Source organism: Monodon monoceros, unplaced genomic scaffold (genome assembly GCF_005190385.1).
Source record: "Monodon monoceros isolate NGI ecotype Baffin Bay Population unplaced genomic scaffold, NGI_Narwhal_1 Super_Scaffold_2, whole genome shotgun sequence".
Lineage (NCBI taxonomy): Eukaryota > Metazoa > Chordata > Mammalia > Artiodactyla > Monodontidae > Monodon > Monodon monoceros.
In genome coordinates this window covers 2204785-2217811 of record NW_021703776.1, presented here as the reverse complement: position 1 = coordinate 2217811, position 13027 = coordinate 2204785, and the positions used below count along the sequence as shown (strand labels likewise).

The 13027-nt window shown below is 44.0% G+C and overlaps 1 protein-coding gene across 7 annotated transcripts in view; it reads left to right on the top strand.

Moving 5' to 3' along the window:
• Positions 1 to 13027, top strand: part of GRB10 (growth factor receptor bound protein 10) — a 198498-nt gene that overhangs the window by 90558 nt on the left and 94913 nt on the right. For all 7 annotated transcript variants that reach the window (XM_029233724.1, XM_029233725.1, XM_029233727.1 and 4 more), the window contains one exon: positions 5875 to 5965. In XM_029233724.1, the coding sequence (XP_029089557.1) occupies positions 5875 to 5965 (91 nt within the window). The remainder of the gene's footprint in view (positions 1 to 5874; positions 5966 to 13027) is intronic.

The window sequence follows — 13027 nt, the reverse complement described above, 5'->3', positions numbered from 1 at the left end:
GGCCTGGCCACTCTGAGCCCCTCACCAAGAGGGAGGCCCACCAACCTGGGACGGGAGAACCCCCCCAGACAGACCAAACTAGTCCTGGAGGAGACCAGGCCAGCCCAGCGAGAAGACTTTACCCTGGTCCCAGTTTGTATAATTGTGCACTTCTCTGCACTTGACCTTCCAGCACTGGGGGGAGTTTCTGTTCTATGCCACGGTGGGCCTTCGTGCTCTGGCTTTGGTTTACAAACACCATCAGTTTCCATACTATTTCATTTCTCTTGGCTTTGCAAGATAATAGAATTCTTGTCCGAAGCTTCTATATGCTGACTTCTGCTCTTTCGATCTGGGAGTTTTATATATGAACAAATGAGGCAATTGTCGAGATTTTGTTCTTACTGCTGTAATTTGTCAGGCAAGCCTGTCAGATTTCAAATGGTACTTTAGGTGTAGAGTTGCCAGATAAACTAGAACCTGCCAAGTTAAATTCAGATAAACCACAACATTTTTTTAGGATAAGCCCCATGCAATATTTGGGACATACACCAGAAAAACTATTAGTTGTTTGTCTGAAATTCAAGTTTCACTGAACGTTCTGTATTTTTAGTTGCTAAATCTGGTCACGCTATTTAGACAAGTTTGCCTTAAATTAGGTTAGAAGGTTACTTGTTTTCTGAACAGAGGTCTCGGTGGGGTCTGCTGTGCACATCACTGAAAAGAGGTGTTCTCAGGAGGGCAGCGTGTTGCTGGGTGACTGGCTCTCAGAATGGCAGGTGCACGGGAAACACCGAGGTGTTTGTCTACCTGTCAGGCCACGCCCAGCCCCAGAAACGCCTTGAGCAGGGCCTCGGGTCAGCTGGACCCCCAAACCCTTTGAAATATGTGGGGTATCACAGCTTCTTGGTTTATACTTTCGATGCTTGTGTGGTCTGATTTCAGTCAGATGGTCCACTCTCAACATTCGTGTTAGTAATGGGTAGTAATTACTTAAATATAAGGAAATATTCCAGATGGAAGTTTAAATAATCCAAGCAGACTTCTGTTACCAAACGCAAGTCCATGTGCCTGACGCACAGTGAGGCCAAACTATACTGAAGTATTGGAGTCTGGAGCAGAGAAAGGTTTATTGCAGGGCCATGCAAGGAGGTGGGTGGCTTATGCCCCAGAAAACCCCGAACTACCCCGAAGGGTTTCAGCAAAGCATTTGTAAAGGCCAGGTGAGGGAGGGGCGTGGTTGGTTGCTGCAGGCTTCTTGGTGTCACAAGCCTTTGTTCTTGCAGCTGTCCACGTATGTCAGTTCACAATGTTCCTGTAAACCTTCAGCAAGAGGAATGTTACTCTGTGTTCTGCAACATTTTATTTCTGTATGAATGGAAAAGTGTTATATCCTTAAGGGTCAGAGCCTTGAGAATGGGCTCTCTTGTATATTTAACTCGAAGCAAAAGCGATAGAGGACAAAGGTTAAAAGTAAAAGAAACAGATCCAGTATGGAGTCAGGTTTGTTCTTCCCCATGACACTTTGACACTGCTTGTTTAGAAGAAAGTGGCTGAGGAGCTCATGTAGGAGCAGCAAAGGGGGGACACATGCTGCTGATAAACGTGTCCAGCAGCAGTGAGCATGGGAACCTGGGAGCTAGCCCAGGAAGGAGCAGGTCTGTGGCACCAACGAGGACCACAGACCCCTGTGTGCGTGAATTGTAACGTGGGATGTGAAAGTGACCTTCCAGACCAGGCACGAGGGAAGATTGGGTGATAAATGGGCCTGCGTGGACTGGTCAGTTTTTGGCCTCACCTCTTCCTGCCCTCCAAAATAGATGGCAGAGGGATGAAAGAGAATGCACCCAGTCGGGGAAGAAACCAGGACAACACGTAAATGGATGCTTCAAGTGTAAAATAATGAGCCCCAAAGAAAAGTTCAATAAACTTGACTGCATTGACTTAAACTCTGAGAATCAAGAAATGGAATTAAATCTCAGACAAGGTGGGAAAAGTATTTGCTACAAAGGGGACCAGACTTTGTTTCTTAGCGCATAAAGAGCTCATCCTGGGAGATTAAGAGACAGACCGACATATCTGGGGAGTCCAGGGCCTCAGGGCTGGTGCCCTCCCAGCCGTCCTGCAGGCGGTGTGCGGCCCATTCGACAGATTTTGCCAGCAGACTCGGCGAGTCCAGACGCTGGTCCCAAACCCCTCAGCTGGGTGATGGGGGGCTGAGGTTCCTTCACAGAGGCTCGATTGGGAGCCCTTGCACTGGTCCAGCTGGCCTGTCAAAAAAAGGGTAGTCCAAAAGGAGAGACACAAAGGCCTGATAAGCATATGAAAAAAATGTCCAACTTCAGGATTTAAGACCTGCTTGTGAAAACCACAGGATTAGGCCACTGCCCGCCTCTGGGACTGACTGGCAAGATAAAAATTCCACAACAGCCACCATCACAGTGTTAGCTGCCTGGGATGTTGGGAAGTGGGCAGGTCTCTGTTTCGGGTGGAGGGGTAAGCTGAGTGAACGAGAGCTTGACAGTGTGTGTCTAGACTCAAAAAAAAAAGCACCTAACTTTCGACCTAGGCCTTCTACCTCTGGGGATCCTAAGCGAATAATGAGAAATGTGGACAGGGTTTTATGCACAGAGGTATTTGCTTGATTGTATTTATGTTTATCTGAAATTTGCAAATGGCTGAAAGTGTTTCTGAGACTAGTTTAGAATCTGAATAAATGATATTCACCAAGGTTTTAAAATAACCTCTTGTGATGTAAATTGGGGAAAAAACACAAAATTGTCTATACCATGTGATTTCCACAGTGTCCAGCTATGCATAGTAAAGGTGCAAAGTCCAGGAGAATGCTACCTTACCCCACTGTCATGGGATTTAGGCTAATTTTTGTGTCTGTATTTGCAAAAATTTATATGGGTGGTTTTAAGATTTGGAAAAGAAGGAAAAAAATATTTCTCTCAGATGGTAAAGAGCCGATTGGATGGAGAGACACTGGGCTGTGGAGGTGCTGAAAATAGGTGGGATGACCCCGGACGGGGAGACTGCTGAATCTCTTAGGCTGGGGGGACCACCCTGTACTCTATAACCTTGACAGCCCAGCTCCACCTTCAGCACCTTGTGGGCGGGGGAGGGGGGCAGTCTTAGTGGCATCACTCTTGCTTCCCAGACACCATGTTCTCCAAACTAATCCCTCTCCTCTCTCCCAATCAGAACCTTACTTTCTTAACAAACTCTACGTTCGCCAGTTGGGTATTAATGAAAGAAATCGTGTTACACAGCTACTTAATGGGGTATGCTAGAATTATGAAAGGGCTGATGGGGAATGTTTGTTGCCATGGAAAATTTCAGAAAGCTACGTTAAAATATAACAGTAGGTTTCATGACTGTGATTCCATTTTCAGAATCATTTGTAACCCCCATGTGATTCAAATATAACATATATGCTATCCATAAAAAATTCAAACATTGCATCTGTACACACTCTCTGTGTGTGCATTTTTTTTTTTTTCCTTTGGAAGAACTGCCCAGAAACTGCTGATAGGATAACATCCTTGGGTGAGAGAAGAGAGGTTCATGTTCACTTTTGTCTTTATACTTTTCTTTAGCATCTAGATTTTCCTAACTAGCAAGCATTATGTCTGTGATTAAAAAGCCAAAAGAGAGCTATTCCTTTTGACGGGGGAGAGCAGAGAGAGAGAAGCGCGTGAAAACCTCTCCCTTACCAGAGGTCTTTGTTCAGTTTTCCCAGGTTTTCTGGAGGAAGGTGTGAAGGCGGCTGTGCTCCCCGGGTAGCAAGCATCTTCGCTCCCTTCTGGACTCTCTCCGTGCTGCTCCCCACTCTGCCCTCCCTCTCTTGGGAGTGGCCCTAGCGGAGTGTGGACCAGACCCACACCTGTGGACACACAGTGGGGTTATCACCCATCCTCTCCTACCCCCGGGGCAGGCCAAGGCTCTGGATGCAGAAGCCACTGGCCAGGGGGTGGGGGGAGCATTCAGGCCATAAAGTGCCTTGTCAGAATAATGTGCTTTTTTGGAGTTTCTTGTGTGAGCAGCTTGGGCTGGAAGGCACTTGGGTTCTGGGGCCCAGCTGCCTGGGGTCCAGTCCCGGGGCTGCCCCTAACCACGGGGTGATAGCGGGTGAACGCTCCTTCCATGCCTCAGCTTCCTCATCTATGAAATGGGAGGTCGGCTGGCAGCATAAGCTCCACGCCATGCCGGCACCCAGGGGGTGGGGGAGGGGGACTTTCCATGTGCGGAGCTTTGTGGTACCAGGATGCTGAAGGTAGCTACTTGTACTTGTGTCAATTTTTATTAATATTAATAGATTTTCCATGTAGGTCTTATACTTTCTGACACAGTTCTAAAACCTTTCCAATTACAGAGGCAATGTATGTGCATTTATAAAAATTACAAAAGCTTCTTAAATCTACCAGAGAAGTCTGTCATCTCTCCACCCCAAGTTAATCACTGCTAATACTTTATTTTAAGCATGTAAATATCGTACAGGCCCATTTTCTTTGTCCATGTTTTAATGTATCTTTCATTGGCTTGATTATAATCCCATGAAGATGTTTTTCTGGAGTTGTGGGCTTTTTTTTTTTTTTTTTTTTTGCGGTACGCGGGCCTCTCACTGCTGTGGCCTCTCCCGTTGCGGAGCACAGGCTCCGGATGCACAGGCTCAGCGGCCATGGCTCACGGGCCCAGACGCTCCGCGGCATGTGGGATCTTCCCGGACCGGGGCACGAACCCGTGTCCCCTGCATCGGCAGGCGGACTCTCAACCAATGTGCCACCAGGGAAGCCCTGGAGTTGTGGGCTTGATTTTAATGTTGCTGTTTTAACTTTTACTGAAAATTTTTCTCTTCACCTGAGGTCTAAAAAATGCCACTGAATATACACACTACTATGTATAATATAGATAACCAACAAAGATCTACTGTATAGCACAGGGAGCTCTACTCAGTATTCTGTAAAAACCTACAAGGGGAAAGAATCTGAAAAATAATGAATGTATGTATATATATATATATATATATATACTGAATCACTGTGCTGTACACCTGAAACTAACACAATATTGTAAATCAACTAGACTCCAATAAAATTAGAAAAAAGAAAGAGAGGAAAAAGTACTGAAATAGAAACAAAATACAATAGAGAGGGTCAAAAAAGCTAAAAGATTATTCTCTGAAAATATCAATAAAATGTATTTCCCACTAATCAGTGAAACAAATCAAGAAAGATCCCACCAACAACCAGTAACAGGAAAATTATAGTGACATCTCTTCAGATAGTAAAATAAAATCAGAGGATGTTATGAATAATATGCCAATAAATTTGGAATTTTAGATTAGACAAGCGCCTATAAAAATATAATTTATTAAAACTGATGTAGGAAAAAATTTTAATCTGAATAAATCTATACTATTAGGAAAATTTCTTTTTGCAGTGCCACTGAGCTCTGGATGCTCTGTGGAGGGTCTAATTATAAAACAGTCGCTGGGCCTTTCCGTACCAGGTAACAGACCACCTAGGGCTTGATCACCAGTAATTGTTACAGAAGATGCCTGTACTCCATGGAATGCTAATTCTTTACATTCATGGCTTAAACCCTGCAGTTGACAGTAATTCTTTTTGAATTGCTATTCAGGGAAAGCAATTTAAGCCAAAAACAAGGAGTAACTTTTTCTTCCAACTCCCTAGCCAGCAGGCTATCCCTTTTTATGATTAACTTTCCTTTTACTGCGTATTTTAAACAACTGTCGTTCAAAACTAAAAAAGTAAATAAATCGAAAAAGTAAGAAATGGGGGAAGAAAGAAAAGAAATGCTGGGGGTGGTGGATGTGACCCCTGTGAAGTGCTTCTTTTGACCAGAGTCTTTCCGCACCTGTCTCTCCAGGACCAGGTGGAACAGACATCTCCTCGCCGTCCTGGCAATCTGGCAGGACCCGGCTTCCCAGCGCCGCCTGACCGGCTGGCGAATCACCAAGGTAAGGACGGAGTCACAAAAGCGCCCTGACACAGATGCCCTGACTCTCACTACAGCTTTGTAGCGATGCTAGGCTTTGTATTCTAAGAAACTGTTCCTAGCTCTGATATAAGAAGATGCTGACCTTAGCTCTTCTTTTCCCCTTTAAGGAAAATAAACTCTATAAAAGAGAGAAATACTTGATTTTTGACATATTCCTATAGTTTCTTTCAATGAACCAACTTCAGTGAGCAAAACTTCCAAATAGATTTCATGTGAATTTTCCCAGGATTCAACTTCAAGCCAACCTTAGAGGCCCCTCCATGGTGGGACCCTCTTGATTTTGGCATTTTTATTTGCACTTAAGCTGGTTTTGTGTGTATGTACTCTTGGCAGTTCTCTACTTTCCTAGGATTCCTTCTGTTTCTTCTGGTTAAATGGTTACGAGGTCTGGTAACGTAGGTCTAATAAACCCAAGCTTTCACGTAGGGCAGGACTTAGGAAGATAATCGGTCTGATCATGAGATGGGACAGGAAGAGCACACATGGCTGGTGGTTGAGATTATTAGAGAGTTTAAGTATCAGAAATTTTAGGGTTTAGAGCTGGTAGGAATTAGAATAATCAGATTTTCTTAATTGCCTAAGGAGAAAGAGGATGAAATTTAGCAAAAATAAAGTCTTCTGGGAGCTAGCCATGAAGTCAAAAGGATGTTTTCTCGAGCATTAGAAGATTTGTAAAAGCTGTCGGGATTTCCTGTGTCAAGCGTAATTTTAGGGTGCCCTTTTAGAAAACTCTCACACAAAGTGATGCGAGAGGAGTACCAGTTTGATCACATCGGCTTTGAAACTCAGAGAAATCTTAGCTTATTACATCTCACTGCTTACAATGAGTGACCTGGGGTCTGCGTGTCTCAGCAGCTGTGGCTGGGCCTGGGGGAGTGAGTGGACGTGGCTCCAGGCTGAACTCAGCTCCCCAGACAGTGCAGGCTTTTAAGCCATCATGACATTGACCACCTTTCCCTCCAGTCTTCAGTAATTCTGCACACACGGCACATAAAACAGGAAAATCAAAAGGACAGCCTGGCTCAGACACAGGACGGAGATGCCCCTAGAGCAGTGAGCAGTGCTGACACCTGTGCCCACCAGGCTGCAGGTCCCAAAGCCACCACCGACGGCAGCGGTTCAGGTCGCAGGGACTAGTAGGGGCCAAGCTCCTGCAGCTCGCTGGGAGCTGGGGTGGGGCACGCCCCCTCCTGAAAGACCCTGGAAAACAGTGCATGTGGACCTACGGCCAGGCAGCTGGCACGGCCCCGCGGCACTGCAGCCTCCCTTGAGGAGGTCCCTGAGCGTCCCAATACCCCAGCACACGGGAGGGTGGGCAGGGGACGCAGAAGCCCAGCCCAGCCCAGGTACCACTGCACGCCGGTGTTCCCAGCACAGGAAGCAGTCTGCTACGAGGCAACGCAGCTCCCAGGATCGAGAGATTGCCTCTTAAACGTGCAGATAAATGTGTTTGTAATGCCCTGGAGATGAAAGCAAGAATAACATCCACCAGAGAGGACAAGAAACTGTGAAACACAATGGGAAGAAATGAAGCAAGAACGGGGGGTGTGAGAGAGAGTCCCTGAGAAGCTTTGGAAATGAGATGAATAGCCATTGGCATTTCCAAAATGCTGGATTTGGTCTAAAGAGAATGGATGAGCCGTAGTCACCTCCCTGTAGCCCAGAGAGTCACGGGAAAACGTGGACGGGCCATTGGACGCGGTCATGTAGACGCGCATGAGGACAGGAGAGTGGAGGGAATGGGGGTGGGGTTTGAAGAGATGCTGGTCAAGAACGGGCCAGAAATGAGGAGACAGAGCCCCCCCACCGCACTCAGAGAACTAAGAGGAAAGATGACGGTTCTTCCGCATCTAAAAGCGTTTAGCGTTATTCCAGAAAATGGAAGACAAGAGAAAATCCAAAGGGAAACAGATTTCACAACCCAGGAATGGCCATTGGATGGATGGCCGACTTGGGCCCAGGAGGAGCCAGAAGACAATGCAGGAGATTTTTAAGGTGTTGAGGGAAAAAGAACTGTCCATCTAAAATTTTATCCCAACATCTTGTGAAAGCAAAACAAAGCTTTCAGATGAAGGTTGAGACAGTTTATTACTGGCAGTCCTCACTAAAAGAATGATTACAAGCTGTACTTCCAGAAGAAGAAATGTGGATTGTGAGGAAGGCCTGGAAGCATGAAAACAGTAATGGGCCGAGAAAGAAATGCTGTGTCATAAGCTGAATTCTATGTGAATTGTTAAAACCAGGTTAAACTAAAACTTTGGTTAATTAGCCATTGGGAATGAGTGTTAACTGTGTGATGGAATCATAATAAGACCCTAGTTAGGATAAAAGGAATGTAAAATGACTTGAGACTACATTAGAAAAAAAGATAGTTAACGTATTTTAAAATATTAGGTGCAACTAAAATATTGACTGTAATTACTCAGAGAATACGTGTATAATCTGTAGTTTCTAACCTAGCAGAAAAACATATAAGGGAATCTACAGTTTATAAAAACAGCCAACATCAAGCAGAAAAGGGCGAAAAACCAGATGTGAACAAAAAAGGATGTCAAACAGAAAATATAAAATACGAGGATTATTATTTATATATAATTATAGTATATAATTATAGTATTATTTATATATAATTATAGTAGTGTTATTGTATTATTTATATATAATACTGTTAGGATATCTGTAATAGTATTAACAGGTTCAAATTAGTAGAAATACGTAGAACCCTGCACCCAACAGACAAGACACTTGATTCTTCTCTAAAATCTGTATAACTTTTTAAAAAGTTGACCATATATGGAAAGTTGAACTGAATTGTAAGCATTGTTTCATGCATGCCACGGTCTTTGACCCAGTGTGATTAAATCAGAAGTCAACAGAAAAAGTTCAAAACAAAACATGTAAACATATTGTGGAAACATTACAATACCTCCTTACTTCACTCATGGTTAGGAGATCACAATGAAAATACCAGTCGTTTAGAACTCAATGAAAAAGGCATGTACGGGCTTCCCTGGTGGCGCAGTGGTTGAGAGTCCGCCTGCTGATGCAGGGGACACGGGTTCGTGCCCCGGTCCGGGAAGATCGCACGTGCCGCAAAGCGGCTGGGCCCGTGAGCCATGGCCGCTGAGCCTGCGCGTCCGGAGCCTGTGCTCCGCAACGGGAGGGGCCGCAACAGTGAGAGGCCCACGTACCGCAAAAAAAAAAAAAAAAAAAGTTAAGATCAGAAATCATTGAAATGATGAAGAAAATATCAATAGACAGAAACAGAACTAAAGCCAGTGTTTCCTAAAATCTACCAAAATCACAGAAGCTCGGGACGAAGAAGGACGTGCAAGAAAATCATATGTAGGCATGTCAGAGATAAAAAGTATCGTCAAACGAGAAAACCATGAACAGCTTTATGCCAATAAATGTGAACGTATGAGGGAAATGGATAATTAATGTACTGCAAAAATATACAGACAAAATTGCAACACCAAGTGCTGGGGAGACTGTGGAGCAACAGGAAGTCTAATCATTGCTGGTGGCGATACAAAGCGGTGCAGCCACTTTGGAAGACGGTTTGATAGTTTCTTGCAAAACTAGCCATCCTCTTACATATGAGACAGCCATTCCTGTTCCTTGGTATTTGCTCAAGTGAGTTGAAAATTTATGTCCACCTGAAAACTTGCACACAGATATTTATAGTAGCTTCAGTCATAATTGCCAAAAGGTGGAAGGGACCAAGATGTCCTTCAGTAGGTGATGGGTAAATAAACTGTGGTGCAATATTATTCAGTGTTAGAGGGAAATGAGCTATCAAGCCATGACAAGACACAGAAAATCTTAAATGCATATTACGAAGTAAAAGAACCAGTTTGAAAAGGCTACATACTGTATGATTCCAACTATATGACATTCTGGAAAAGGGAAAACTATGGAGACAGAGGCAACAGTGGGGAAGGATGAAGAGGCAGAACAGAGAGGATTTTGGGGTAGTGAAAATACTATGTGTGATGTTAGAATGCTTGACATCACTGTGGATACATTTGTCCAAACCCATGGAATGTACCAAGGTTCACCAAAGGTGGACCCTAAAGTGCGCTGTGGACTTCGTGTGATTTTGATGTGTCAGTGTTGGTTCATCCTTGGTAAAAAAAAAAATGTACCATTCTAGTGAGTGATGGTGCTTTTGGGGCAGCTATGCATATGTAGGGAGTACAGGATAAATGGGAAACTCTGCATCCCCCTCTCAATTTTGTTGTATACCTAAAACTGCTCTAAAAAGGCGGCTTAAAAAAAAAACAAAAACAAAAACCTGATTGCATCTGAAAGAAGAACTAGCTTAGAGATTACCTAAGAAAACCAAGAATGTTTCTTCTGTGCCATGTGAATTAAACATTATGTGACCTGATGGAAAATATAGCTCTGTGAGTACAGACAGCACTCAAAAGTTTTGGGTGGAGAATCCTGAAGGAATAAAGAAGAATAGTTGAAAGGGAGAAACAAAACATAGTTGACACTTGGAGAAATATCAAATTTTAATAAAGAACTCTGGCAGAGAGGAGTCAGAAAATAATACCACCTCCTCAGAGATGCTCAGGGAATTCTGCAAATGAGTGTCATGGAGCCTTCAAAAAACAAATAATTTCTCTTTTTATGCCAGTGGCTGGAGAGAGAGAGGAGAAGAGCTCTCCCACTCATTTTATAACGTTCTGTAGTTTTGTAAGAGACAGTCCAAGAAATCCAAGTACGGGCCTATTTCACATTTTAACATACAACCAAAAAGTCTGTGGAAAGCATTGAGGAATCACGTTTAACAGTTTATCTTGAATAAAACACAGAACAAACAAATGTTATGACCAAATTGGATTTATTATAATAATGCAAGGATGCTTTCCCATCATTAGACTGTGAACACATTTAACATGTGAAAAGACTAAAGGGTAGAAAATGGTCATTGTACGGGAGACAGAGTTATTTAATACAGTTCTCCACTCATATAATGCAAAACAAACAGTAACAACCAAACTCTTACTAAACCAGTACAGATCTTCCTTGACTTACATCCCTATAAACTGATTGCAATTTGATAATATCGTTAAGTCAAAAGTGCATTTAATACACCTAACTCACTATAGCTTGGCCTTGCCCACCTTAAATGTTTTCAGAACAGTTTCATTAGCCTACAGTTGGGCAAAATCTAACACAAACCTATTTTACAATAAAATGTCGACTATCTCACGTAATTTATTGAATGCTGTACTGAAGTGGCAGGCAGAATGGTTGTCTGGGTCCAGACTGGTTGCAAGTGTTTCAGTGGTTTGCCCTCATGAGCTGGGCTGCTTGGGCCCTGAGGCTCCCTGCCCAGCGTCACGAGAGAGGATCGGACAGCATGTCGCTAACCCAGGAAATGATTAAAATGCAAAATTCGAAGTACGATTTCTACTGAATGCGAATCACGTTCTCACCATGTTAAAGTCAAAAAATCCTAAGTGGAAGTACCATTAAGTCAGGGACTGTCTGTAGTTAAAAGAAACCTCTGTAACCTGTTTAAAGTCTGTTTGTTGAAGATATACAGCATCCAGCATCCATGGTGGAGAAATATTAGAGTCACGTCCGTGAAAGTCAGGAATGACACAGAAAGCCCTGCTGTCACAAGAGGTCTTCACCAGTGTCATAAAACAAACACAGAACCAGAAATGCAAACACCAAAAGGAAGAAATGGAATTGGTGCCTCTTTGCAAATGATATTATCTTACAGAAGAACCCGAACGAACTTTCTGGGCAACCCAGTATTATCCAGATAGAAAATTCATTTAAAATAAATGAGTTCTGCAAGATGGTAGATAGGTGAGATCAACAGATAAAATGTAAAAATACCTTGTGCAACGGTAGAAAACAATCAGGAAGTGTAATGCAAATAGAAATCCCACTTACATAATTACAAAAATGATAAGGTATCTAGAAATAAATTCAACTAGATTGCTTGATGTTCTAAGATGTCTTTAAGGGACATAAAAAAGACCTATGTAAGTGGAGAGTTATCCCATGATCACAAATGAGAAGACTTAAATAGTGAAGATGTTACGTCTTCCCAAGTTTATCTTTAAATTGAATGCAGTTGCAAGCAAGTTTCGAAACGTTTGGTGTGACCTGATAGATGGTTCCTACCTCTAATATGGACATGTGAAAACTCCATAACAGCAAAGAGAAATTTGAAGATGAGCAAAGCATACGTCGGCAGGAAGGGGTGATTTGCACCATCAGGGAGCAAGGCTGCTTGTGAGGCATCACAGTTAGGAAAGCATGTTATTGATTCAAGGACGGACAAATAGACATCCCATAGAGACCCACACAGTTATGGAAACTCAGTACAGCACAGAGAAGTTGTGGTAGAGCCCTGAGGACAGGGGGCCCGTGACTCCTCCGGAGGTGGTGGGCATGGGGGATGGGGGGCAAACTGGGTCCCTACCATGTATGATCCACAGCCATCGATTCCAGGGGGCAAACTGGATCCCTACCATGTATGATCCACAGCCATCGATTCCAGGGGGCGAACTGGATCCCTACCATGTATGATCCACAGCCATCGACTTCGGGGGCAAACTGGATCCCTACCATGTATGATCCACAGCCATCGATTTTGGGGGCAAACTGGATCCCTACCATGTATGATCCGTAGCCATCGATTCCACGGGGCGAACTGGATCCCTACCGTGTATGATCCACAGCCATCGATTCCGGGGGCAAACTGGATCCCTACCACGTATGATCCACAGCCATCGATTCCAGCGGGCAAACTGGATCCCTACCGTGTATGATCCACAGCCATCGATTTCGGGGGCAAACTGGATCCCTACCATGTATGATCCACAGCCATCGATTCCAGCGGGCAAACTGGATCCCTACCGTGTATGATCCACAGCCATCGATTTTGGGGGCAAACTGGATCCCTACCATGTATGATCCACAGCCATCGATTCCACGGGGTGAACTGGATCCCTACCGTGTATGATCCACAGCCATCGATTCCGGGGGC